The 26,775-nt window shown below is 35.3% G+C and overlaps 2 protein-coding genes across 3 annotated transcripts; one reads left to right on the forward strand and one right to left on the reverse strand.

Moving 5' to 3' along the window:
* Positions 1-414: 414 nt before the first annotated feature.
* gipc3 (GIPC PDZ domain containing family, member 3) lies at positions 415-13,296 on the forward strand. Of its 2 annotated transcripts, XM_059568962.1 has the most exons (7): positions 415-1,037; positions 3,685-3,870; positions 4,439-4,619; positions 9,298-9,407; positions 9,489-9,570; positions 11,989-12,143; positions 12,728-13,296. In XM_059568962.1, the coding sequence occupies exons 1-6, from the start codon at positions 789-791 to the stop codon at positions 12,138-12,140; spliced, it is 960 nt and encodes a 319-aa protein (XP_059424945.1). In that variant the 5' UTR covers positions 415-788; the 3' UTR covers positions 12,141-12,143; positions 12,728-13,296. The 2 variants fall into 2 exon arrangements, with proteins under 2 accessions (XP_059424945.1, XP_059424946.1); XM_059568963.1 differs by lacking the exon at positions 3,685-3,870.
* A 2,302-nt stretch (positions 13,297-15,598) lies between these two features.
* Positions 15,599-26,036, reverse strand: LOC132159462 (thromboxane A2 receptor-like). Its single transcript, XM_059568964.1, has 3 exons — positions 25,764-26,036; positions 20,557-21,413; positions 15,599-16,074 (listed from the first exon to the last, which is right to left on the reverse strand). Exons 2-3 carry the CDS (start codon positions 21,370-21,372, stop codon positions 15,733-15,735), a joined length of 1,158 nt encoding a protein of 385 aa, XP_059424947.1. The 5' UTR covers positions 21,373-21,413; positions 25,764-26,036; the 3' UTR covers positions 15,599-15,732.
* Between the last annotated feature and the right edge of the window lie 739 nt (positions 26,037-26,775).

A 26,775-nucleotide genomic window follows, 5' to 3' on the forward strand; every position in this document is an offset into this window, starting at 1 on the left:
ATAATGTTTCTTCCAGTGAAAAAGTGGTCTGGTCCGAATCAGGAGAGAAATCTGCACAGATCAAGCACTGTTTACAAGCCAAAACGGCTCTGGATTTTGATGTGAGAGACACCAGGAGATGGACTTTTTCACTGGAGGAAGCGTTATAATGGATAATGGATTTCTATTTTAGCCAGAAGCAAGTTTAAAACGTCTTAATGGTGGATTTGTTTCTTACAAACACGCAGCTTTCATCTTCTCCAGATGTTGACTGATGGACTGGAGTGGTGTGTATTACTTGTAATGTTTTTATCAGCGGTTTGGACTCTCATTCTGACGGCACCCATTCACATCCATTGGCGAGCAAGTGATGGTACGCTACATTTCTCCAAATCTATTGAAGAAACACATTAATCTACATCTGGGATGGCCTGAGGGTGAGCAAATTTTCAGCAAATGCTCACTTTCGGCCGAACTAATCCTTTAGATCATCTTAATATTTGATCAAACGCTGCATCTCTGGTGTGAAGAGCGTCCCCTTCGCCAGCTCTAGAGACAGATGGTCTCCAGGTCCTCGGCTTGTCGCTTCACTTCAGGTGTTCATCCTGCTCTCCAGTGTCACACATCAGATCTCTAGCTCAACTGGTTTTGGGTTTCCACTAAGCAGGGCCAGAAGCCGCTCACCTGTGCAGTGTTGCCTGGCTACCCTCATCTATAATTTAACACGGCAGACCCGACTGTAGACGGCCGCTGATGCCTTGCTCTTCACTCTGCAGGAGTCTGAGAGGACGACGATCCACCCAGAGCCCATGCAAAACGGAGAGGCCATGAGTCCAGACGCACAGGACTCCAGAGGACCGGCGGGGCACGAGGAGCACCAGGGAGCCGTCCCGTCAGCGCCGCCGCTGCCCCAGGAGCCTCAGCCGTGTCCGAGGCCCAGACTGGTGTTTCACACGCAGCTGGCACACGGGAGCCCCACGGGACGCATTCACGGCTTCACCAACGTCAGGGAGCTTTATGCCAAGATCGCAGAGGTCTTCGACATCTCCGCTTCTGAGGTACGGCGAGCCTTCAGGATTTTTTGGGTCAAAGGGGTGGTGTGTGGGTCATTTGTTTCTTGGAAAGTACACTGGAGTTTGGAGTTGAAGGTCGATAGATAATGTATCGCCATCGCATTAGTTATCTCGATTGTTACAGCTATTCAAATTGATAAAATATGTATTATATACACTATACATTTTTTTTATTTCTGTTACAAATTTATGAAAAATAATTATCTACGTGCTAGTGGCTAGCAGATGGGGGGAAATAAATAAATACAAATAATTAACATTTTCATATATGTCATTGGCTAGTAAACTACTGAAATAAATAAATAAATTAATATTTTCATATATCAGTGGCAGCTAGTAAACTCATAAAAATATATATATATATTAATTTATGCCAGTGGCCAGTTATAAAAACAAATAAATAAATAGAAGGATCATGTTTTCATATATGCTGTTGACTAGTAAATAAAATAAATAAATGTTAAGTGTCTTCATATGTGCCAGTAGCTAGGGGTACATGGGGTAAGGGAAAATTTATTATTTATTAAAAAATAATAAATAGACTATTTTTGTATAAGCCATTGGCTGGTAAGTGATAAATAAATTAAATTAACAAATTAATTATTAAAAATAATAAATATTTTTTTAATGTGCCAGTGGCTAGTAAATTTAAACAAACAAACAAATGTTCTACATCTAAAAAAATGAAAAAACATTAACATATTCCAAATGTTTTTAATATGAACATATGTTTTTAAATGTATTTGTGTAAAACATTAAATAATTTGAATTATTTATTAAAATTAAACTAAATGTATTAATTAAATCAAATAAACAAAAATGTTTTTTAGTTATGTGCCCCTGCTTGTTAATCACCAGATCAAGTTACATAACCAATCAGTTTTACCTGTAATCTTTTCTTCAGAACAACTATAAACAACTAATTGTAAAAATCACACAGCCTTCAGGAGAAAATGTCCTTCAAGAACCTGTTATCAAGACATTTTGGCCTTCTTGGAGGGGTCAAGGCTGGAAAAAATGTAGTTTTTATCTCAAACTAAACAAACATATGCTTCAGTTCGAGTCGAAAGTTCAATGTGAAGAAAGACTTCAAGGACACATGAGCTTTCAAACCGCTATAAACAATTATATCCTACTCACATTTATAGCTAAAGCTGAAAATATTTCATATTGTTTGTTTTGCTCACATGTTAAGTGTAAGTTTGTGCTAAAATTGAAAAGATTCTAGTGGAAATTAACAAGAAGACTCGTGCCCTAATTTCTAGCAAACAGGACTGTTAGCATCTGTTAGCATACTCTTATGAAAAAGAAGTTTATTCAAGTGTGCTATTAGTATACTTCTAATAAACTAAAAAAAATAGGAAAGTATGCTTTTAGTTTACTTTTTATGTACTTCTCATAAATGGGCTTTATTTACTCCTCAGAAATATACTTAAAATGACATTTAAGTATACTTGAATTATACTTACAAAAAGTCTATAAATATATTTGAGCTATACTCCTAGAATCTGTGTTTTCATTATTATACGGTAGAGGGCGCTAGTACACATCTTCTGTACAGAATTTCCCCCCAAAAAACCAACACATACTAGCACATGTAACACGATCATCTGACATGAAACCGCATCAAAACTGTAACGTTATGGAATAAAATGATGACAGATGAAGAGGTAATAATTACAGTCAAGCTTTGGGGTGTCGATCGAATCCATCTACGTTTTGATTATCATTCTAAATCCAATTCATCGTGTTTTTTCAGCTTTTTGTTCAAAATGTTATTTATTTTTTATGAAACACATTAAAGTGTTTAAAAAAGAATGCATGAAGCTAAAATAAAATGTTTTTGTTTACAAGCAGATACCCTGTTCTTTCTTTTGTTTTGTATGTTCAGATATTCATGTAGCAAAATATATACATATTAAAACCTAAATATGGACATAGTAGTATACTTAAAGTATGATGTAAAGTTGACTTAAAGAAAACTCATGAGTATACTTGCAGTATAAAACTACTAAACTAGTAGTTTACTGAGACTTTACTTCAAAGTATTTAATTAGTAAACTCTCAGTGTACCTATAAGTTCACTTTTAATATAATTGCAGTACAAACTACAAACACAGAGGTAAAATAGTTGTGTACTCAAAAGTTTGCTACTGTTATACTTAAAGTATACTTAAAAGTAGCCTACACTTTTATATACTAGAAAGTGGGCCAATTTAGTCCCAAGGAAGGAGTACTGAAACAGTACACTTACAAGTATACAACTAGAACACTGATATTTGTATACTACTTGCTACATAAAGTATACTTAAAAATATACTTGAACTTCACATAAGTATACTTAGTAAAATAAACTTGAAGTATACAACTTTTTGGTAAGGGTAGTTAAACACTGTAATATGAGTACAATTCAAGTTTTAATCAACTGTTTATACTAGCTTACCCATTTATATTCTAGCATAGTTAGCTTGAAAGTAGCCTACTAGTTGAACCCATAGACATCATGGTTGAACCACCACGGCGCCATCTTGTGTGCCGTCTTGCCGCGCTTATGATGGAAAACGGCGGGAAAGGTTCGGAGTGCGTTTTCCCTGTAGTCTGAGGCATGTTTGTGTATTTTTTCCCCGTCCAGATCCTCTTCTGCACGCTAAACTCGCACAAAGTGGACATGCAGAAGCTGCTGGGCGGTCAGATCGGTCTGGAGGACTTCATCTTCGCGCACGTGAGGGGAGAAACCAAAGAGGTGGAGGTCGTTAAAACCGAGGACGCGCTCGGCCTCACCATCACCGACAACGGCGCGGGATACGCCTTCATTAAAGTGCGCACTAGAGAGTTTCCTGGAGTGTCGCGAATCTGAACATTTCAGCCCCCAAAACGATCAATCAATGCATAAAATAAAACAACATATATAAATAAAATGAAACTACAATCCTGGAAAAAGTAAATAAATAATAAAAGTGATATTAAATAAATGGAACAATACAAATGAATAAATAAATTGAAAATAATAAATAAATGAACAAAAATAAATAACACAAGTCATGACCAGACAACTCAAAAGTCAAAGTTAAATGAACTTTATTTTATATCAAATGCATAGAAGTGCAGCATGCATTTTGCAATTAAATGTTACTTATAAATAAAAATAAAGGATGTCAATCTAAAAAAAGTATTTTTTTAAACAAAAACCTACGACCAGTTGCAAATAGTGAAATAAAAGTAATAGACATATATGCAAATGTAAAAATGTACAAAACTGGACACCAATGAAACGGTTTTATTATGCATTATTGTTTATTGTTCTACATAATTTAATACTTTATATAAATATGTATTTACATAATGTAATATAATATTGGTATTTGATATGATGTGTCTTGTTTTAGAGGATAAAGGAAGGCAGCACCATTGACCGAATCAAGACGGTGTGTGTGGGCGATCACATCGAGGCCATTAATGACCAGAGCATTGTGGGATGTCGACATTATGAAGTGGCCAAGATGCTAAAGGAGCAGCAGAGAGGAACACCATTCACCCTGCGCCTGGTCGAGCCCAAGAAAGCCTTCGGTAACATCTCATATCACATCTACACATGCTTCTGGCTTCATCAAAACCTCACACAGTAAACCGGACATCTATTAACATCAATCAACCGCCGGCTGGGTAGATTAAATATATATTTAAAATAAAAAAAATTAAATTGTAGTGGCCAATGTATTGAAGAGTAGAGCACCATCGTGTGGTAAACAGTGGTAAATTATAAAAAGCATTAATAATTTAATATATATAAAGATTAAAAATGTATATAAGACGTATTAAATATACTACATATATTTTAAAAAATATGGAATTTATTTACATATTCATACGAGTAGGATATTACTAGGCTATATATAAACTTTAGATTATTTAAATAGTTAGAAGTGTATTATTTAAATCATTGTAAATAATATATAAATAACCATAAATCCATAGTAAATTGATATTTATTAGACATTTATTTTTAATGAAATAATTAAATATTCAATTTAATTTATAATAATTTTAGCTGAGTAGCAGAATTTAAATAGCCTTTAGAATTACATCAAATCAATTCAATTCAATAGAAATGTTGATATGAAAATGCTTTGAATCAATGAATCATTGTATTGAATCCCCTTTATGATTCCTCTGAATAAACTGATTCACCGTTAGAAATATATATTTAATAATAAATGCATATTTACATATACACTGCTATGGGTAGTACATAACTAGACTTCAATATTATGTGTAAATTATGTATAATATCAATATTTATTATAAATGCATTTATTTATACATTTCTTTTACATACAAGTAAAACACACACATTCAGAAATGTTTCAGTAGCTCATGAACACAACACACAATCATTAATCAGATTCATATGATTACATTACAGTGACCTCAGACCACACACAGCATGTAGGACATAACAGTAACAAATAACTATTTTAAAGACCCACATACTCAATCATAATGCACATCTAACAAGGAATAGTGAATGAATCTTTCTCAGAAGAGACAAAAACAGCAGCTCATTTCTGTGTCTGACTTATTAGGGGCCTCTTTGCCTTAACTTTTGAACCTCAAGGCACAGAGGGAAAATAATAGTTTCCTCTGATTCATTTGCTCATGCAGTGTCAAATGGACGCAAAATTAAAAAATAAGGTTTCGGGGGGTTTTTTTGCCTTAAAACCTAATTTTTTCGAAATCATCCTAGACGGTTACTCTGAATTTTACCAAAATTGAGTCAGATCATCTTCAGAACATGCTGACAAAAAGTAATGGGATTCAAGTTGATTCGTACAACCGTTCTCGAATAATGCGTAACAAAATTCAATGAAAAGCATGCTAAATGGATCTGAGGCTATATCTCTGCAATGGCTTGTCACATTGAGACCAAACTTGGTGTATGTCATAAGAAGTATGAAAAGGTTTGGTGCTGTGCCACCTAGTGGTCAGGAGATATGAAAAATTGATATTTTTGCTTATAACTTCTGAATGGTTTGGCCGAAAATCTCTTTAGATTCATTCAGCATGCCAAGTCAAACAATGACCTATTTTTCCAGGTCAGTCATTTTGGGTGTTGGCCATTTTTTATTTTATAGTAAAATGCTATATTTTACGAACACATTGACTATTGTTAGAAAACTTGGTGTGGGTCATCAGCACTATACCCTGAAGGAGCCTGAGAAGTTTTGAGCCATTGCCACTTAGTGTTAAAATCCAATATTCACATGGTTATAACATTGGGTGTGGTCAACTTATTTTCAATGGAGCCACCTTTATAAACTCCTGAATCCTTGTCGAGTCCAGCGATACCAAATATGCCAGGTTTTGCTTTATGGTTTGTGCAACGTTGTATTTTAGTGCTTAAAAAATATTCGCCAATAACTTAGAAACCGTTACTCTGATCGACCCGAAACCAATGTAGGAAATTTAAAAACATACATGTAGCGAGCAGGCTACATGCTAATGTCCAATTGCCCAAATTTTGATAGTAAGTGGCAAAAAAATGCTGACAAAGTTGGCCATCAGTAATTTTTTTGATCATTTTTTAAAAAAAAATGATATATTTTTACCAAATTTGAAACACGCATGTATGGGCACACTCCAAGGACAGACAAAACATTTGGTTGGATTGTGCCTCTTAGTGGCGCTATAACTGAACAAAACATGAAATTCTCATTGACTACAACAGAGTATCATGATATAAAATGCTATACTTTATGAATACATTGGTGTACCATTGCCAAACTTTGTATGTACCACCGAGACCATGACTTGAAAGTACTCAAACAGTTTTAAGACAGTGCGACCTTGTGGACAAAGGTTATAATGACATTTTAAATAAATTATTTACATTTATGCATTTAGCAGACACTTTTATCCATTCAGACTATACTACTATTTTTTTTTTCTCTACCACTGAGCCACAGATAATATTTTTCTGTGAATTTTTCCTACTACAATGAGACTGGTATTAAAAGATTCCTTGAGAACAGTGATACAAATGTTGCCATGGTCAGCCAAACTTCCTGTCAGCCATTTGATTATCTTTAAAACCCTACTTTTTCGAACTCCTCCTAGACCATTGGTCTGATTTTTCCCAAAATCGAATCATACCATCTTCATATCACACCATCCTGACAAAAAGTTATGGATTTTGTGTCGATAGACAAAACCATTTACACATAGGCTACTACAGCAACGAATCTGAGGCATGATGCCAAAATGACACTTGAGGCTGTATCTCTGTAATGCTTTGGCATATTGACACCAATCTTGTGTGTGTGTGCCAATGTGATCTCACAAAGAACACACCACATCAATTTGATGAAAGTGCCACCTATTGGTCAAACGTGATAAGCCAATAAATCATATTACTAGAGGTTGCATTTATGATTTTTTCATTCCTTTTTGTCTCAGTTGGTCTTAAGCTTGCTTCTGTAGTGCTTGGCCCTGTAATTGCTGCTTGCAGCTATATTATTATTATTAAAATTACATCCATAAACTTTTTGTGAAATTTGGAGTCACTCATTAATTTTTTTGAGCTCTTTTCATATTTAAGGACAGAACTATAGTTTCCTACCAATATCCAGCGACTACGGCAATGAGATGGCAAAACAAAGCTACATCTTCGCCAGGGTTTTTCTAACGCATTATTTGAGAAAGCAGGTACAGTGCGTTTATGAACCACTGGCCTCCATAAACGAGCTGGTAATTGCCTCGTGCGCAGGGCTGAGTAATTACAGACCCAAATCAGTTAATGCTAATAATTAGCCGAGGTGCATTTTCTCTCACAGAAAAACAAACACTCATGTAAATCTCGGCCACGCTCGGCAGACTGAGCAAATGCTAAACGAGCCTCTGTTGTCTGCGACAGCCAATTACTGCCGTTAATAAACGAAAGGCCTTTGATTATCATTATAGCATTAGCTAATTGGATGTTTTAAGTGATGGATTAGTCTTTGTGAGAGAAGCTTGGGTAATTACGCTCCCGGGCGCGCGCTCAATTCCCTCATCGTGTTTAAGATCAAAGGAAAAATGGCCGCCATTGACTGCTAATGCTGTAGCTTGCTAACTAGCTACAAGTAGTTTAGCTTTTCTACTTTAGCATTGTATATTTCAAATATTATTGTCTCCTGAAGCAGCTTCAAAGCTTTTTCTTTGTAGCTTGTAGTGAGCTAACTCATGTTTTAAATATTTATCTTTTCTGTAGTTTAACTATATTGTAAATTAGAAGCTTCCCGAAAAAAACTGAGAGAACTGTATATACATACCGTGGCATGCAAACGTTTGTGAACCCCTTGCAGAATCTGTGAAAATGTGAGTAATTTTTACAAAATAAGAGAGATCATACAAAATGCATGCTATTTTTTTATTTAGTACTGTCCTGTTTACATAGAGTCCACAAGACCAAAAATCTCAAAATATCTCAAATATTATTTTTTGTTTATATATAAGTATCTAAATAAATAATATTGAAAATAGAGTAATGTTGGCCTGAGGAGGAAGATTTTAATAGAAAATGCTGAAAGTCAATGAATCATTGTTTTGAATCCCTTAATTTACTCCGCTAAATAAGTGAAGTGAGTGAAGTGACATCCAGCCAAGTATGGTGACCCATACTCAGAATTTGTGCTCTGCATTTAAGCCATCCGAAGTGCACACACACAGAGCAGTGAACACACACACACACACTGTGAGCACACACCCGGAGCAGTGGGCAGCCATTTATGCTGCGGCGCCCGGGAAGCAGTCAGGGGTTCGATGCCTTGCTCAAGGGCACCTAAGTCGTGGTATTGAGGGTGGAGTAAACTGACCATAGTATAGATTTTGTTTTTATCTCTAAATTTGTTAAAGTTTTTGTGATTTTCTTGTGTTTTTGACATTTTATTAGATTTTGTTCCTTTTAAAGTTTTTTTCTTTCAGCTTTAGTTTATTCAGCACATCAAGTTAACCTGCTATGAACAAAAAATATATATTAATAAAATATTAGGCTTACATTTACAGTAATACCAAAGTGGATATGAGTAGCACGATTTTTCTGAAGTTTCATAGCCATTAACAGGAAATCGAAGCTTGGAATTTTTTTTTCTTTAATCGCTATTGATGATTCAATCCATTTTTCTGGTTTCCCGCTGTGTCCAAATGGTCAATCCCTAATGCGCCAAAGCGGTTGAAAGGTTAAGTGTGTTTGTGTTTGTGTGTTGATCAGACATGATAGGCCAAAGGACGCGAGTGCCAAAGTCCAGCGAGGGCAAAATGGTTAGTGGGAAAGAGACGCTGCGGCTGCGCTCCAAAGGATCGGCCACACTGGAGGAAATCGTGAGTCAGGGTGCAAATCCCATGCCTTTTCAACATTAAGCTTGCTCTTTATTTCATCTCAAACCATATGTCTTCCAACAGCCCAGTGAGTTCGAAAACAAGGCCATCAAGAAGGTCGATGACCTCCTGGAGAGTTACATGGGGATTCGAGACCTCGAGCTTGGTGAGAGCCTTACCGTAAAAGGCCTGCGAGACTCAAGCAGAGCATCTGTGATTCCCAGAAATTCATGAGCATTAGAGAAAGCCCATGGGACCAACTGCTTCCAAAAAACAAATTATTGGAATAGTTCACCCAAAAATGACAATGTGCTAAAAACGAGCTCACCCTCAGGCCTTCTGAGATGTAGATGAGTTTGTTTCTTCACCAAGTTTGGAGAAATGCATCATTCCATCACTTGCTCAGCAGTGGATACTCTGCAGTGAATGGGTGCCGTTAGAATGAGAGTCCAAACAGCTGAAAAAACATAACCTTTCTGCATTGTTTTAAACTAAATGTAATATATCTATGCTGGAAACACCTCTACAGCATTTCAATGTTGATGATAATTGGATTCTATTAAAATCAACTTGTTAGGATATCTTAGATAGCATTGCCTCATTAATACCTACAAGTCATAAATTTATGATAAATCCTTGGCTAAATGATAATACAGTGTCCTCCGAAGGCAAGCAGAGAGATGTTCATTGTGATATTCTTAGAGACTCCCTATTTAGTTACCAAAACGCAGTTAGAAATGCAAAAAATACTTACTTCTCTAATATTATTAGGGCACATATTAACAATTCGAAAAAATGCATTTTTGAGCCTATTACTTCGACTATGCTGCAGGATATTATGCAAAAAATGAAGCCAACATTCTGTGCAAGTGATTTCAGACCTAGTCATTTGTTAAAGCAGACTTTTGTCTGTGTATCACTAAGTTTACCACATCTGATCAACAAAAGTTTTACTAGTGGAATATGTAGAGTTGAAACATACTGTGGTGACACCTCGGTGAAAGCGACCAAATTTAGCTTTAAGATGAAATGCATAATTATAGACCAATCTCTCAGATGTGCTTTGCCTCAAAAATTTTAGAAAAAGTTGCATTGCAACAACTACTTTCCTATCTAAGTGAAAATTATATAGGAGAAAGGTTTCAATCGAGGTCCAAAACTGAGACCGCATTATTGAAAGTGTTAAGTAATATCTTCTTGGCCTTAGACAAAGGAAATGGTGTTGCTTGATTTGAGGGCAGGTTTTGACATGATCGACCATAACGTCCTCATCTCCCGCCTTGAACATTCAGTAGGGCTAAAAAGTACAGCCCTGATATTGTTTCAGTCCTATTTGAGCGATAGATGTTTTTAAGTTAACTATAATAATAAAATCTCAGGTAAAAAACATCTTCCTTGGGGGGTTCCACAAGGCTCTGTCCTTTCTCCTGTACGGTTTTCTCCATACTTGCTCCCTCTGGGCAGCATTTTTAGAAAGTATGTAGTAAAATATGTAATACTTAGTCTTTGTGATGTAATCACAAAAAATGTAATACTTAGCCACATGTTTGTCTCGACCACACTCAGTACAAAATGTTGCGGCAAGGTTACTAAAAGGGTAATAAAATAAGAATCAATTAACTCTGTGAAAGTTTCTTTAAATCGGCTCTCGGTCCATTTTAGAATTGAATATAAACTTTTATTTTTTCATGTTCAAATCTTTAAACAACCAGGCCCCAACGTATTTGGCAAACCTTTTAATCCCAAATAATCCTCCTAGAACACTACAATCAGAGTATCAAAATCATTATATGTCGAGGTTTGTTTCCATTCTTGTACTTATGTAAAACACTTTGGTTCAACCTTGGTTGTGTTTTAAATGGTGCTATATAAATAAACAAGAACAAGAATCACTAATTCCCAGGTTATCCACACCACTCCAGTCCATCAGGTAACATCTTGAGAAGACAAAAGCAGAACCGAAACCATCATTAAGATGTTTTAAACTAAAATACAATCCATAATAGCGCTTCCTCCAGTGAAAAAAGTAATCTGGGTCGGAATCAGGAGAGAAATCTGGATTTTTTTGTGTGTGTGTGTGAGTTCTCAAGATGTGAACTGATGTACTGTAGTGGTGTGGATTATTGTGATGTTTTTATCAGCTGTTCGGACTCTCATTCTGACGGCACCCATTCACTGCAGAGCATCCATTCCTGAGCAATGAATGATTTTGTAGTGAAGTGAAGTGAAGTGACATTCAGCCAAGTACGGTGACCCATACTCAGAATTTGTGCTCTGCTTTTAACCCATCCAAAGTGCACACACACAGAGCAGTGAACACACACACACACACTGTGAACACACACCCAGAGCAGTGGGCAGCCATTTATGCTGCGGCGCCCGGGGAGCAGTTGGGGGTTCGTTGCCTTGCTCAAGGGCACCTAAGTCGTGGTATTGAAGGTGGAGAGAGAACTGTACATGCACTCCCCTCACCCACAATTCCTGCCGGCCCGAGGCTCGAACTCACAACCTTTCGATTGGGAGTCCGACTCTCTAACCATTAGGCCACGACTTCCCATCTCATTATCTCATTCATGTCCTACAGCGACTACCATCGTAGAAGCCGGGAAGAACAAGAAGAACCCGGATGATTTTGCCGAGGCACTCGACTCCGTTCTGGGTGACTTCGGTTTTCCTGATGTCTTTCTGTTTGACGTTTGGGGCGCTATGGGAGACGGGAAGAACGGACGCCTTTAAGAGGTAATGCATGGATTAAAGATATTTTATAGGGAAAAGGTCGTTACGTTTTGTCTTGTCGTCAATTTTTTTTTTTATAGCTATTACTTTGATACATTTTTATTAATACTTTTTATTTACATAGCTAAATTTAGGAATAACGTATGCTAGTTTTGCAATATACATAGTCAAATATAGAATAAAATAGGAAAATATTAAATTTTATTAATATTATTATGATATTAATACTTTTACCTTTTATATTCTATTTACACTTGTTTCCACATAGATTATGAAAACAATCTAATTACATTTTTCTGATTATACTTTAAATTATTCATTTGCATTTGATCAAAATGTGTGGCAGTTTTAATATATATTCTTGGTAATACATAGCAAATTTATTTAAAATATTAAACATTTTCAGTAACTGAGAACACAAAGCAGGTAATCTCAGGAATAGTTTATTTACGGTAGCTCTCAAACACACACACTTACAGAAAAACATTAGCAGGTGTTTCTTTCTGACCATTAGAAGCTTAACGTCAAATGCTACACGCTAACACTATCTCACACGAGCACATGCTTTTCCTGTCTGTGTTTTTCAGAGTACATCAGACATCTAAGAGACATTCAAGCTTGATTTGTGACGTCTGTCATCTGGTTTCATATACTCAATCCTCCCAATTCCCACCTTTATCCTGAGGAAGGAGAACGTCAAGGTATTAGCGGCTAATCGGCATGCTAACGCAAACAAGTGTGTAAAGCCGTATGATTAAGTAAGTCAAACTGTATTTCCCACCAATGTTTATAGTGAACTAGGATATAAACCAATCGTTTAAGTGTTTTACATGATAACTTTGACTTTTAGAAGTATTATGAACTAGTATATGTTAGCTTAGCTTAGACTAGCCTTTGCTTGATTTGATGTCTGTTGTGTTATGTATAAATACATTGTGTTACTGGTGAAATGAATGATCTTTTACGATTAATGACAGATCTTGTGACACGGTTAGCTTGTGTATATATGAATAATATTTAATAAATTCTGTGCACATCTAATGTGTATTTAACTTAAAAATCTACTAAATACGTATTGTATATCCTGTTTTACAACTGTTTTAGATGACTTGATGTGACATTTGAATATATGCAAAGATTAAAAACATACCACAAATGGACTTTTTGTACATTCACACTACAAAGAGAGCAACAAATGGCTCACAAATTTCCTTTAGACAAAGTGAAATAAAAAGTAAAAGTCCCTTTAATTTTCCCCATAGAGGAATTTTAACAAACTACTGTGAGCTACGCGCTCAAATTTCAATGTTAAGTCCTCTTTATTTTAAATGATAAAATAATGAAAATTAAAAATCATGTTAAACAGCAGAATTCCTGGTGAACAAACTACATTACCCATGATTCTGCAGAAAAATTACACCAATCAGAAAATGGCAACAAGTATATAACACCCAAAGGGCTCCCTCAAATCTGTGAATGGCCATGCTCTTTAGTCTTAAACTACTTAAATATTTGTGTGTGTGTGTGTGCATAACATGGTTAATTTGCAGCTAGTCATGCTAATGCTAATTAAGCATTAACAGTCATAGCCGTGAAATTGCAGAACGGGGATGCTTTTAGGAATTTAGTTGACATTACGTATCCTTAATTGTTTTCCTGTTAGCCAAGTGCACACTAAAATACAGAAGTTTATCATCATGATTACGGTCTGCAACCAAAACCCCCTTGTTTGTAGCCAACGTGTGTGAACTACTGAGAGGTTAAAGAACCCAAACGTGCTACTTAGACATTTAATCAAAGGCGAAACATGGAACTGTTGGCCAAAAAATGTTCTATAAATATAAAATTACCATAAATCAATGTTGTTTACATGCAGGAAATTGTCTTTAGTTTAAACTAGCTGATTAGACTCTTATCAGCAGAATAATTGGCTAAAGCAATCCAAATACAAGAGGGTTGAATAATGATTTTTATGCAGCAATGCTCAGGTTTACAAGCGATATGGAAACGGAGATCAAAACTCTGTCAGCATTTGATGCTAACCTCTCCTCACACAATAATAGCCAAATTTGTGCTGGTAATAATACTGGTTTAATCCCTCAGAAGACAAAAATGTTCCATGACAACAGAAAAAAACAAGAATCGCTTTTGTGTGTGGTCCTCAAAGTCTTATCAGAAAGGAAAAGGAGGGTGTTTGTTTAAGAAGCGAGCCGAAACTGTTCAGTCATCCCACATTAAGCCCAGTTTGCAGTTTTCTACTGTATGTTTTCACTGTAGCCATTGAGTATACAGTCTTGTCTTTTTATCAGATTTTTAAATATATTTTTGCTTTACATGAGAGTTCATTTTGTGATTTACATCCTAGTTGGTTGGTTTGGTTCATTGCTCTTAACTCTTTTAAAAATTCCTCTGGGGAAAACACTCCAGGAACAGCTGAAAGTGGGCGGGAGCTATTGTACAAAGGCTCCACCTCAAAACTGACATAATTTCCTTGTTGTTGGCTGTTTGGTTCATGGTTGGGGTTATCTCTTTAATGAAGACTTTTCCAGATACCCACATTTGCGGTCTTTGCACTTCATCACATACTTCTTTTCATTAACTGATGGGACACACTTATAGTGTTATAAAAAACATGTTTAAACTTTTAAATATCGGTGTAGTAGTACCTATACTAGATTGCATTGGAAAAGTTTCCGTGACTTTCGCAATCTTGGCAAGAAAGTCTCAAGATTTATTTCCAGATCATGATGCATGATGGGATACACTAAGCCTTATTCAAGATTGTGTGGATTTAGTGTGCATTGGCTCTCAAGCAGCCAAGACCGAAAATGTGGGTATTTGGACAAGGCATTAGATGGGAAATTAATGGGAAAAAACTTGAGGAGCTGCTGAAAAAGTGGGCAGACAGTATTATGCAAAGGCTCAACCCTCAAAATGACATCTTCAAACATCCTCCAACCAAATCAGTCACTTTTCATCATCCAATCATTGGTCACTGGTAAAATCCAAGCCCCACCCACTTTCCCACTCAAGCCTTCTTAAGCCACACAAGTTTCTACTGCATTTTCTTAGTAAACATTATTGCCCTTTTGTCATATTTTTTAATACCTTTTTGCTTTAAATCAGAGTTTGAAATGTTGTGATTGGTTTGGTTCATGGATTGGTTAAAACTCTTTAACGTAGACTTGAATGGTAAATGTATGCCGAAAACTCCGGGAACTGATGAAAAAGTGGGCAAGTACTATTGTGCAAAGGCTCCGCCCAAAACATCACCAAATGCCTCTTTTCCTTATCCAATCACCGGCCAACTGGAAAAACCGAGCCCCTCCCACTATTCTAGTTTCTACGCTACGTCTTCCTCAACAACTTCGCTCTTTTTCAAGTTCATGTGAGTTCATAATGTCTTGAGAGCTCAAATATACACTTCTTGTACGTGTCCAACTAGACTTTCTTGGCCAGGCCCGCCATCAGCAATTCTTCGAAAAGTAATGCATCAACAAAAGTGTTCAAAAGGTTGGTCACGCCCTTCATTGGGCGCCATATTAGACATCAAATTATTAATGAAGTAGAAAGTAAATGCTAGTCTTGGCTGCTAAATAGAATCAAATGGCGCAGTGCTGTCAGACACATTTAGAGATGTTTCCTCTTCTCTGGCTTTGTCTGGATTCGTCCGGACGTGATCCAAGCGGTCAAGCGTTCCTCCGAGAGAGGCTCGTGTGAGCTTGCGGAAGGATGTCGAAATGGTTGGATAGAGGCTGGCAATGGAGCTGCGGGACCAGTCCATCTTGGGAAACATGCGCTTCAGTATGGCACGTCGGAATAGGATGTAGACCCAGGGATCCAGGACCTGGTTCCCTGTCGCAAACCGAAGCCAGACAAGCAGTTGGCGAACATTGAGCTCGCTGCCCGACAGCACGGTCTGTGCAATAAAAACCTGTTGAGAGGAAAATAACGAGAGTGTGATAAGAGCAATGCCTAGCCAATGCTTGAACTCTACTTGAGTCAGTCAATAAAATAAACGCAATCACTGCGTCACAAACGTTACATTTTGAAATGTTTATCAACCAATGGATTTTTGAATATTATATAACATGAATATTTATCATTCTCATTGTCTCTAAATACAATGTTAAATAATCTGATGAGCCTTGTAATTTGTATAAAATGGGTGTAAATTATATTCCCACAATAAATATTAAAATGATTTATGTTTCATGTTTTGTTCAGGTTGTATTTATAATTCATAGGTGTAAAAAATATATAGATGTAAAAAAAAATATTAAATGTAGCTAATACTTCTGTGATGGATTTTCGTATTTTAGGACTAGTGTGAGTTTTGGTGCAAGGGAAAACAATAAAATATATACATAAAAAGGCAGATAATGACAGAATAATGATAAAAATATGTATATAAAAAATTTATTAAAAAAATTAACATTGATCATTTTATTTACTCAATATTTCTTTGATTGATTTAGAGTTTTGGACAAATAGAAAATCATACAAAATTATATAACATTTATAAAATATATTTAAATATTTAACAAAAATAAACCCAAATAAAACCTTTTTATTTATTTTTTTTTGTTAACAAAAAAAAAATGTAATTCATTTTTAAACTTTAATATTTGTGATGGATTTTCATATTTCAGTAAAAAAAAAAAACTCACATAAAAAGGTATTTTATTAAAATAAAATAAAAATTGCAAATAAAGTAAAAAACACAATCCTTGCTATATAAAAGTACCCACAGTCGGAAGAAACACAGTTGTCGTTCATTTAGCAGGCGACTGGCTAACGATGATTTTAAGTTTTGTTAGAAATCGGAAGTGTGTGTTTGTTGCTGAGGACTTCCTGTCCTTCCCTTCAACAGGAAATGGCTCTTTCCCACTAGTCTTATCAGCAGTTCTCACGCTACTCTTTCACATTCCTCGTTTGGCAGAACTCAGAGAGAAACTCTGAACATGTTATTTGACGAGCAATACGTCTGGTCTTGCCATCAGTAGTACACCTGCATGATGTTTGCGACATCTGGATGTAAAACAGGGATTGTTTGAATCCAATACAAACTAAAAGTCTGACGTGTCCACATAAATGCCTCGTTTTACCTTTTTAGTGGACTTGAGACTGTCCCAAACCTAGTAAGCTGCCTACATAGGTGCTATTTTAAAGCCAAACTTCAATGACTCATCCCAGAATGCATTACACTGAGCTTAACGAGAAACAAAATGAAAATGGTGGACGAGTTGCTGAAAGGTGTCACTATAAAATAGTTAAATGTAATTTAAGGCAGTATTTTATTCAATAATTGCATGTGATATGTATTTTTATGCTTATTAGAGTGTTAGCTTAGCCATATGCTAACATCAAACTCTACTGGAATCAATCGTCAAGCGGTTTATGTATTATTTATTCTAATTTCAATATAGAACTGCATAAAAATGGTAAGTAGTAAGTATTTATATTCATAATTTATAATTATTATAAATAGGTTAGCTTAATAATATTACTTAATGAAAGAATATTTGTAATAATAATAATTATAATAATTATTATTATTATTATTGGGTTATGTTGTTTATAATACTTAATACAAGAATGTTTTGGCATACTTAAATACTAAAAATAAAAAAAGATATTTACAAAATCTATAGTAATAATAATAATAATTATTATTATTATTACTACTATTATTTATTATACTTATTTTATTAATATTAATTATTTTATAATAACTGCTATTAATGGGTTGGTTTATATTACTTAGTTTAATGATATTACTTATATATATATATATATATATATATATTAGAGCCCGACCGATATATCGGCCGGCCGATATTATCGGCCGATATAAGCTAATTGCATTTAAATCGGCATCGGCGTTTATAACGGCCGATGAAACATGAGAAACAGAGTCTCATGCTTCACTCATGTTATGAGTGTTGCATAGTGTGCCCACCAGAGGGAGCTCTGCAGCTCCAGAGTTAACAACAGCGCCAGAAGTCCACTACAGAAGAAAGTGATCAACTGTTTTGACGGTGAGTCTGTCGTTCGTCATGTGAAATGATTGTAGATTTAGTTCATACCCTGTATATAAAAACTGTGTGGTAGTTCTAGCTAACGGTCCTATCATTATCACTTCTAAATATTCTGTAACATCACTTACAGCCGCTAATGCATTGCTATATTAGATTAGCCACAAAGCTAATACCATGTTTATCAGTGGAAGAGCGCGAACGTTAATAGGAGGTCAAACTATAACGTTAGCGTTTAACTTATTCTTATTCTATTGCGGTGTGTTTCCCACATAATGACCGCGTAATTGGGCCTTTCACACAGTACGCGGTATGCACGGCGTTTGCCGCTGGGCTCAGCGTTGCCCTTCAGATACAACGCGATTTGCGCTGCGCTATGGCGTAGGCGGAGTTTTAAAAACGTTTAGCGGGAGCTCTTTCATAGTCTGTTCCTCCTCCTTTCGGTCAGCAGCAAACATGTATCTGTCCCGTTGTAAGAAGCGAGCGATAGCGCTAGTCCTGCTGATGAGAATTAAGAGAGAAGCAAGGAAGAAGGGGCTACCCTCAGGTCCAGAGAACAATTTGGTGAATTCAGGCTGGTTACGTTACTCTAACGCTAATAGCTTCCTTTTTAGCAGGCCCCTTAAATGCTTGCTATTAACTTGTTAGAAGGTGGTTCTTCTCAAAATTGACAGCGGTGTGTTCATGACACTAACGTTAACCATTCAACTTCGAATTGATTCTGTAATCTTCCGGTAATAGTAGGCAAGACGATGTTTTGATTCAGACTGCACAAAGAGAAGAGGAGAAGAGAAGATATACGGGTCTGTTGTGAATGTGTCTGTGAGAGCAAATATAGTGTAGTTATAGTAACTACAGTAGGTGCGTCAGAAATGATTAAACCAGAGGGGACATGTAAATAAATGTGAGCTGAACAAGCGATTTTTTTTTTTTTTTACATATTGTTTCAAAGCAGCTTTACAGACATAACAGGAAAATGTTGAAATAATATTGTTAAATATAAGTAGGTAATACCTGTTGCTTGACAAATAAAAAAATATATATATATTTCTCATTTTTGCCAATGTAGGAGATCCCAGTTTATTATTATTATAATTCTAATGATGACATGAGTAATGATACATGGTGATATTATTAATACACATGCTTATTCTTTCTCTGTCTCTCTTTCTGCCCTACAGATGGCTGAAAAAGGTGAATGCTGTAGCAGCAAAGTGTGGGACTACTTCTGCAAATAGTTTAACTTTAGTATTATAATTTATTTACAGTAAACACACAGACTGTTAAAACCAGCTTCAACTGGAAGAAAGTAAAAGTGTTAAATGTTTAAAACCAGACTGTTTTTTGATCATTAAAAAATATATACTTTTGATGTGCAATTGTTTAGTCATTGAGACTGTAATCTAAGGCTTTTTTTTTTAACATAGTCCATTCTGGAAAATGGTTTATACAGCCCACATACATAGAACAGGCAGATATTTTGCTATTGAATGTTGTGTAAATGCAGTTTATAGGAAATGGGTCTAATATCCAGATTATTTTTCAAATCAAAATATCGGTAGCACTTTATTTTACAGTCCTGTTCCTCATGTACATACTATGTACTTATTATAGTAATTACAATAACTATGTAATAACTAGGTACTAACCCTGAACCTACCCCTAAACCTAACCCTACCCCATGTAGTTACCTTGTATTACCAGAACTTTCTTAGATATATACATTGTAAGTACACTATAAGTACATGTTAGTACACGTACTGTAAAATAAAGTGCAACCAAAATATCGGCTTCTAAATCGGCTCTTTTCAAGTTAATATCGGCATCGGCCCCCAAAAATCCATATCGGTCGGGCTCTAATATATATATATATATATACACACACACACACACACACACACACATATATACTTTTATTTTTAATAATTGTAATTATTATTGTTATGTATTTTGTAATGTTATTAGTTGAAGTAATTTTATAAATATTGCATTAATAGGTTTAATTATGTAATGGCATTTTCTAATTACAGTTAGGGTTAGGATAATGATGATTTGGTAATTATATATTACTTAAAGGACATTTTTATTGTGAATATTTTAAATAACAAAAACTGTAAATTGTACCCTTTATTTCACAAGTGACTTGTGACATTTTTTTTTTAAAAGGAGAGGAATTGAAAGTTACTTTTTCAACATTTTACCACAAATGTTGTTGATTTAGCTTAACCGAACCTTTAATACTCCTCTACAAGATTTCTTCTTGGCTACGATGTTGCCTACTTTGTAGGCGTATTACTAGGTTTTCGAAAAAGCTAATTTTGGTCAGTTGGCCAACACACTTAATATTCATTAATTGTCAATGAAGTTTATTCACTCACCAGTAGAGGGCACCAGCAGACAGAGGCGATGGTCATGATCAGGATCAGCTGCACCATCATCTCAACTTCATGGTCTCGCCTCCGTTGAGCACTGTCCTGTCCGCAACACACCCTCATTAGGGTGATGACGCTCACCGTGTTGAGCAAGAACGACATGGCCAGCGACAGCAAACCCACAAGTGAGAAGATCAAACCGAAGGTCATATCCAGCGGTTTGGAGCTGATGCTGAGGAAGCACCAGGAACCGGGGAACTGGAGACGGTAGCTTCCCAATCCGGCCAACGGCAGGAGACTGATGCAGCCAGCCGTTACCCAAACCATGGCCACCGTCGAACACGCTCTGCTGTTGGACATGGAGGTGGAGCGGGAGAAGGGTCGGTTGATGCCTACGAATCGCTCCACAGCCATCGTAGCTCCAAGAAGCAGCGGACAAAGGCCGTAGAAGACCATCGACATGCCCATGAAGTTGCATAAATGGCAATGAGGGTCCAGTTGGCGCCAGTTGAAGTGCGTAATGTGGAAGGACACCACGATGGACCCGGTGACCAACAGTCCCATGAAGTCGGTAAACACCAACCCTCCGAGGAAGAGTAGGAAGGAGGAGCGCACGCGGCTCTTGGTGCGGTGGAAGGTCTTGGCCAGAACCACCAAAGCGAAGAGGTTGGAGCTCAAGCCGACGGCGGTGAAGACCGCCGAGAAGTATGCCGGGGTGATGGTGTGGTTGAGTATGAAAGGCGTGCTGTTGATGGAGAAGCAAACTGGAGTCAGGTTGCTCGACGCTGATGTTTTGTTGATGTCGAACAGCGAGGAATCCATGATGGGGACTGCTGAAGTTGGGTTTATTTTATTCTATGAACCTGCGATGGAGAAAAAAAAACAATGCAAAAGATTAAGAAATGGTGCTTAGCACATCGATATATATAGGCAGTGTTGGGGGTAAATCATTACAAGGGACATGAGTAATCAGATTAATGTTTTTCAAGAGTAATCAGATTACTTTCTTCACAAGAAATCAGATCACTTTTTTGCAAATCTGCTAACTTTTAACAAGTAATCAGATTCATGTTTTTCACGAGTAATCAGATTAATGTTTCTCACGAGTAATCAGATTAATGTTTTTCACGAGTAATCAGATTAATGTTTTTCACAAGTAATCAGATTAATGTTTTTCACGAGTAATCAGATTAATGTTTCTCACGAGTAATCAGATTAATGTTTTTCACGAGTAATCAGATTAATGTTTTTCACAAGTAATCAGATTCATGTTTTACACAAGTAATCAGATTCATGTTTTTCACGAGTAATCAGATTCATGTTTCTCACGAGTAATCAGATTAATGCTTCTCACGAGTAATCAGATTAATGTTTCTCAAGAGTAATCAGATTAATGTTTTTCACGAGTAATCAGATTCATGTTTTTCACGAGTAATCAGATTCATGTTTTTCACGAGTAATCAGATTAATGTTTCTCACGAGTAATCAGATTAATGTTTCTCACGAGTAATCAGATTAATGTTTTTCACGAGTAATCAGATTAATGTTTTTCACGAGTAATCAGATTAATGTTTTTTACAAGTAATCAGATTCATGTTTTTCACGAGTAATCAGATTCATGTTTTTCACGAGTAATCAGATTCATGTTTCTCACGAGTAATCAGATTAATGTTTTTCACAAGTAATCAGATTCATGTTTCTCACGAGTAATCAGATTCATGTTTTTCACGAGTAATCAGATTAATGCTTCTCACAAGTAATCAGATTAATGCTTCTCACGAGTAATCAGATTAATGTTTCTCACGAGTAATCAGATTAATGTTTTTCACGAGTAATCAGATTAATGTTTCTCACGAGTAATCAGATTAATGTTTCTCACGAGTAATCAGATTAATGTTTCTCACGAGTAATCAGATTAATGTTTCTCACGAGTAATCAGATTAATGTTTTTCACAAGTAATCAGATTAATAACTAAAGTAACGCATTATTTATTAATTTACATTTTTATTTTCAAATAAGTAATGCCAGTTACTTTTTTCTCATTTATTGACTGACAGCTCTCCTGTTGAGAAAAATATCGAGTAAATCATGTTCCTGTAGTTCTGGACTAAATGTGAACATGCATTGACTCATCTCACTTGCAAAAATGGAAATCAAAATGGATTAAAAAAAATGGAAATCAAAAAATGAAAATCAAAATGGATTAAAAAAAAGAAATGAAAACTCTAAATAATGGCACAAACATGCAACAATAAATATGCAAAATAATACAAACATCCTTTATGTATTTAATCCCATTTTATTAACCAGTGTCTTCGCTGCTGACCTTCGATGATCCAGTTCATGATTTCATGTTTTTTATTGCTGAATAGTGTTTACTTTCTCTTTATGTAATCCAGAATGGCAGCCTGCTACTGTACAGATGCAACATTTCCTTCAGACTGACGCTTATTATACTTTTGGACAGGGCTTTTATGTTCACCAGGTGATTTAGCTAATACAACAAGAATAAACCATTAGCTAACATGATGTTAAAAAGTTACCATAGTTTAAAAACCTGTAATATCAAGTTAATACAGATGGAACACAAACTTGTGAAAGTTTATTTCTATTCTTCAGAAATTTTAATTTCGGTGTTGTGCAGTGTTGTGGCATCTTGGAAAACTCATTGATTTTTACTGTTGGTAGTACATATCTGTGGCGCCAGGATTGCACTATTATTATTATTTTAGTGATATTTAGTGATATAAAAAAATAAAAATTTACATTTAATCTTTTCATATACTTATTTTGTAATGTTTTATACCGTAGAACCATTCTTGCATTAATATAATTACTGTAACCCAATAACAATAATAATTATAAAAATCCTTAAGTTTTTGCATTTAAACTAACCTTTCAATATTAATAATTACAATAATTATTATTTAATATTTTAATTACATTAGAAAATAATCTTCCATCGGGTAATATAATTAGCCTAACATTTTATTATTATTATTATAATTATTATTATTGAATTACATTTTCCATTAAGTAGTTTAATTTATCTATTTTTATTATTATTATTATTATTATTTAACATTTACATATTAATACAATATAATGACCTTTTATTAATATAGTTTTTATTATTGTTATTATTATTATTAATAATATAATTATTAAATTGATTGTTTATCTTTATATTTTACAAAAGCAATATATGTGATTTTAATACACAACTACTCATTACTTACTGCTTTAATATAGATGCATATTTTGTATTCTAACTTCTGATTGGATAAGATTCATTCAAAGTTGACTGCACATATGTGCAATGACCAATGAAAGACTTTATTAGTCTAACATTAGTTGCTTATTAGTGTCAAACTTTCAATTGGGGCTACGAATTGCAGTGATTTTAATGCAGTTAAGATGGTTTCAGGCGCTCTCCTCATTAATATCCCTGAAACTCACTTTAATGTGTGTCCTTGATTGCTTCAGTTTGCATCATGCTAAAGCTAACACTGAAAATAATGCATGCTAATGCAAAAATTTGAACTGCGTTTGCAGAAGTTCAGTGGATCTGCATAAAAGCATCCAGATCTCAGGAATATTCTGAGTAAACACATGAATCCCAAAGGAATGTAAAGTGGATCCAAACTCCACATTGGCCATTAAACAGGAGTGTCTTCATCCACAAATGCGTTCAGATCAATACCGCAAGTGCCGAGATTAATCATCAGGCAAAAGCCTGAACATCTGAATACATCAGTGGTGTTTCCACTCGTAATGGTCGTTAATGAGGATCCGTACAGAAACCTGAGGCTGCTGATGGTGTTTGTGCATCTCTCTTAGTAGTGTTATTCTAAAACAAACTACATTAGCCAAACACAGAGCTTTCCACGGTGCGCTCCTAATCGAATTCCATCAAATGAGGCCCAGAAATCAGCTTAGCGAATATCAGCGCCAGAGAGTGGGCCGGGAAATCTGCAACTGGATTGCATGCGTGTTACCACATATAAGGTTTTCAGCATTTGGCTGCATGTGTGGAAATGTAAAACATCTGCAAAACAGACTATTTATTAAATATGATTATGGGTGTATGCTGTTTTGTTGTATAATTAGATTATTACATGACTCCGTATTGTAAAAACTCTTACAGAAAATAAAGGTTCGTGCAAGGACTCTTCAAGAGCTGTTTTAATATGTATGTGTTTAATTGAAGTTTCTTCGGATGAGTGATTTCTGGTGGGTTTTTACACACTAGAACATGAGAGTTTTCTGAAGAACTAGACATTGAACGAGACGGGCCTTGAACAGATTATTAGGAAATGCATCAAATGTTAGATAACAGGTTAAAAAACACAAAGTAGGCTGCTAGGAGGTAAGGGAACTCAATCATTTATAAATAGCCTACTTTTAATATATTTAATGTATTTATTTAATATGTAAAAAGGCTACTTTCCCTCTCCCATGCACAAATGCAGCTCAAACTTACTATTAAACTAATATTTAAAATATGTATCTTATATTTTTAAAAAAAGTATACACCAAATAAAAAATATGACTCATATTTGACACAATTTTATGATTTAATTACAAATGTATTTAATTAGAGTAATATATATATATATATATATATTTCTTTTTTTTGTGCTAATTTTAATTAGCCTACTTATATTCATGGAACGTTTTATTTCTAAAACGTTTTAGTTTGACATACATGTAAAGTTCTTTAAATGTTACTAAGTGTCTTTTTTAAGTGGACGTTTGAACGTTCTAAAAACAAATACCACAAATAAATAGAACGTTAGCAAAACGTTCTTATAACGTCAGTTATCGGATCTTTAACAGTTCTTAAAACGTTTTCACAAACACGAAAGTATGTTTTGTTGTTTTAAATCAGTTTGTACATCTATTAAAGTGGTTCAAACGCTCGAAACGCTTTTTACAAGCGTTCCTTCTGACTAAAACGTTTAAACTTTGTACTAACGTTACTTAGCCAACTGCAGACTTAGTTTTGGCATTAAGCTATTGTGGTTGACACGTTTACAAAAATACCGATATTTTTTGCAGAAATGTTTAGCATCCATAACGCATAAAAGTCCCGCATAGTACATCCAAACAAAGAAAGAAAAAACAACCCAATTGCGCAGTTTACTTCCTCAACTAAAGTCAAAAGCGAAACGCACATGAAGACGTGAGAAGTCAAAGCGTCGAAGTTTACCTGAGCACGTGTTCCTTCAGTCTGTCGATCCGCGGGTCTCAAGCTCTGCCTCACATCACTTCCATCCTGAGAACACGATTCAACTCCGCTTAAATACACACATGACTGTGAGGATGAGACACACCACCCTGTTCCTCCTTCATCCACTCTGTTCACGGAAGGACTCTCTGGATCTCCGCCAAAACTTCGACCGCTAAATCAATAGCAGAATCTGAGGGCTTTAAGTAGGCGACCAATGCAGTGCGGGCAGAAATGATCTGTGATGTTTGTATAAACAGATGGTCTCTAAATGGTCTGTTTGTGTGTGTGTATATCATGAGCGGTTATTGGTTCTAGGAAAATGCTTTTGCATCTTTATATTTTAATAATTCACGACTTGTGGAAATGGAAGAGCTTTATAAAGCACCAGAGGCCAGTGACTAATGACTGTTTGTGATAATGACGAACAGATCTCAAGATACTGTCAATGTCCTGAGCATCAAGTGATCAAAAACTTGGGAAACAATGTCTTTTAAAAATCAGTGTGGCGTCAATGTTAAGGAACGTTCTCAGAATGTTCTGAAAAGGTTCTCTCAAAGGTTTGTCAACAAACGTTCTTCCACTTAACATGAGATAATGTTTGTTGATTTAGCTGGTCTTTTCTAGCACACGTACGTCTGCAAAATGTCTGTTGAAGATCTTTTGATCTGGAAAGCATCTGCTGCGTGCATAAACATATTAAAGACATCCAATTTAAGCCTACTCAATTTGACATCTGATAGGAAATAAACAATAGATGTATTGCATCTTTTTAAAAACATTTTATACCTTATGTAAGTTAGATGTTCATATCCCACATGGAAAGAACCTGTATAAACATATATGTTTCAATATAGGTTTTGATATATGTTTTTAATATATGTGACATATGTAAAATTGGCCGTTTTCCTATATTATATGTACATATATGCACACACACACACACACACACATATATATATATATATATATACATACATATCTATGAACATAT

Source organism: Carassius carassius, chromosome 16 (genome assembly GCF_963082965.1).
Source record: "Carassius carassius chromosome 16, fCarCar2.1, whole genome shotgun sequence".
Lineage (NCBI taxonomy): Eukaryota > Metazoa > Chordata > Actinopteri > Cypriniformes > Cyprinidae > Carassius > Carassius carassius.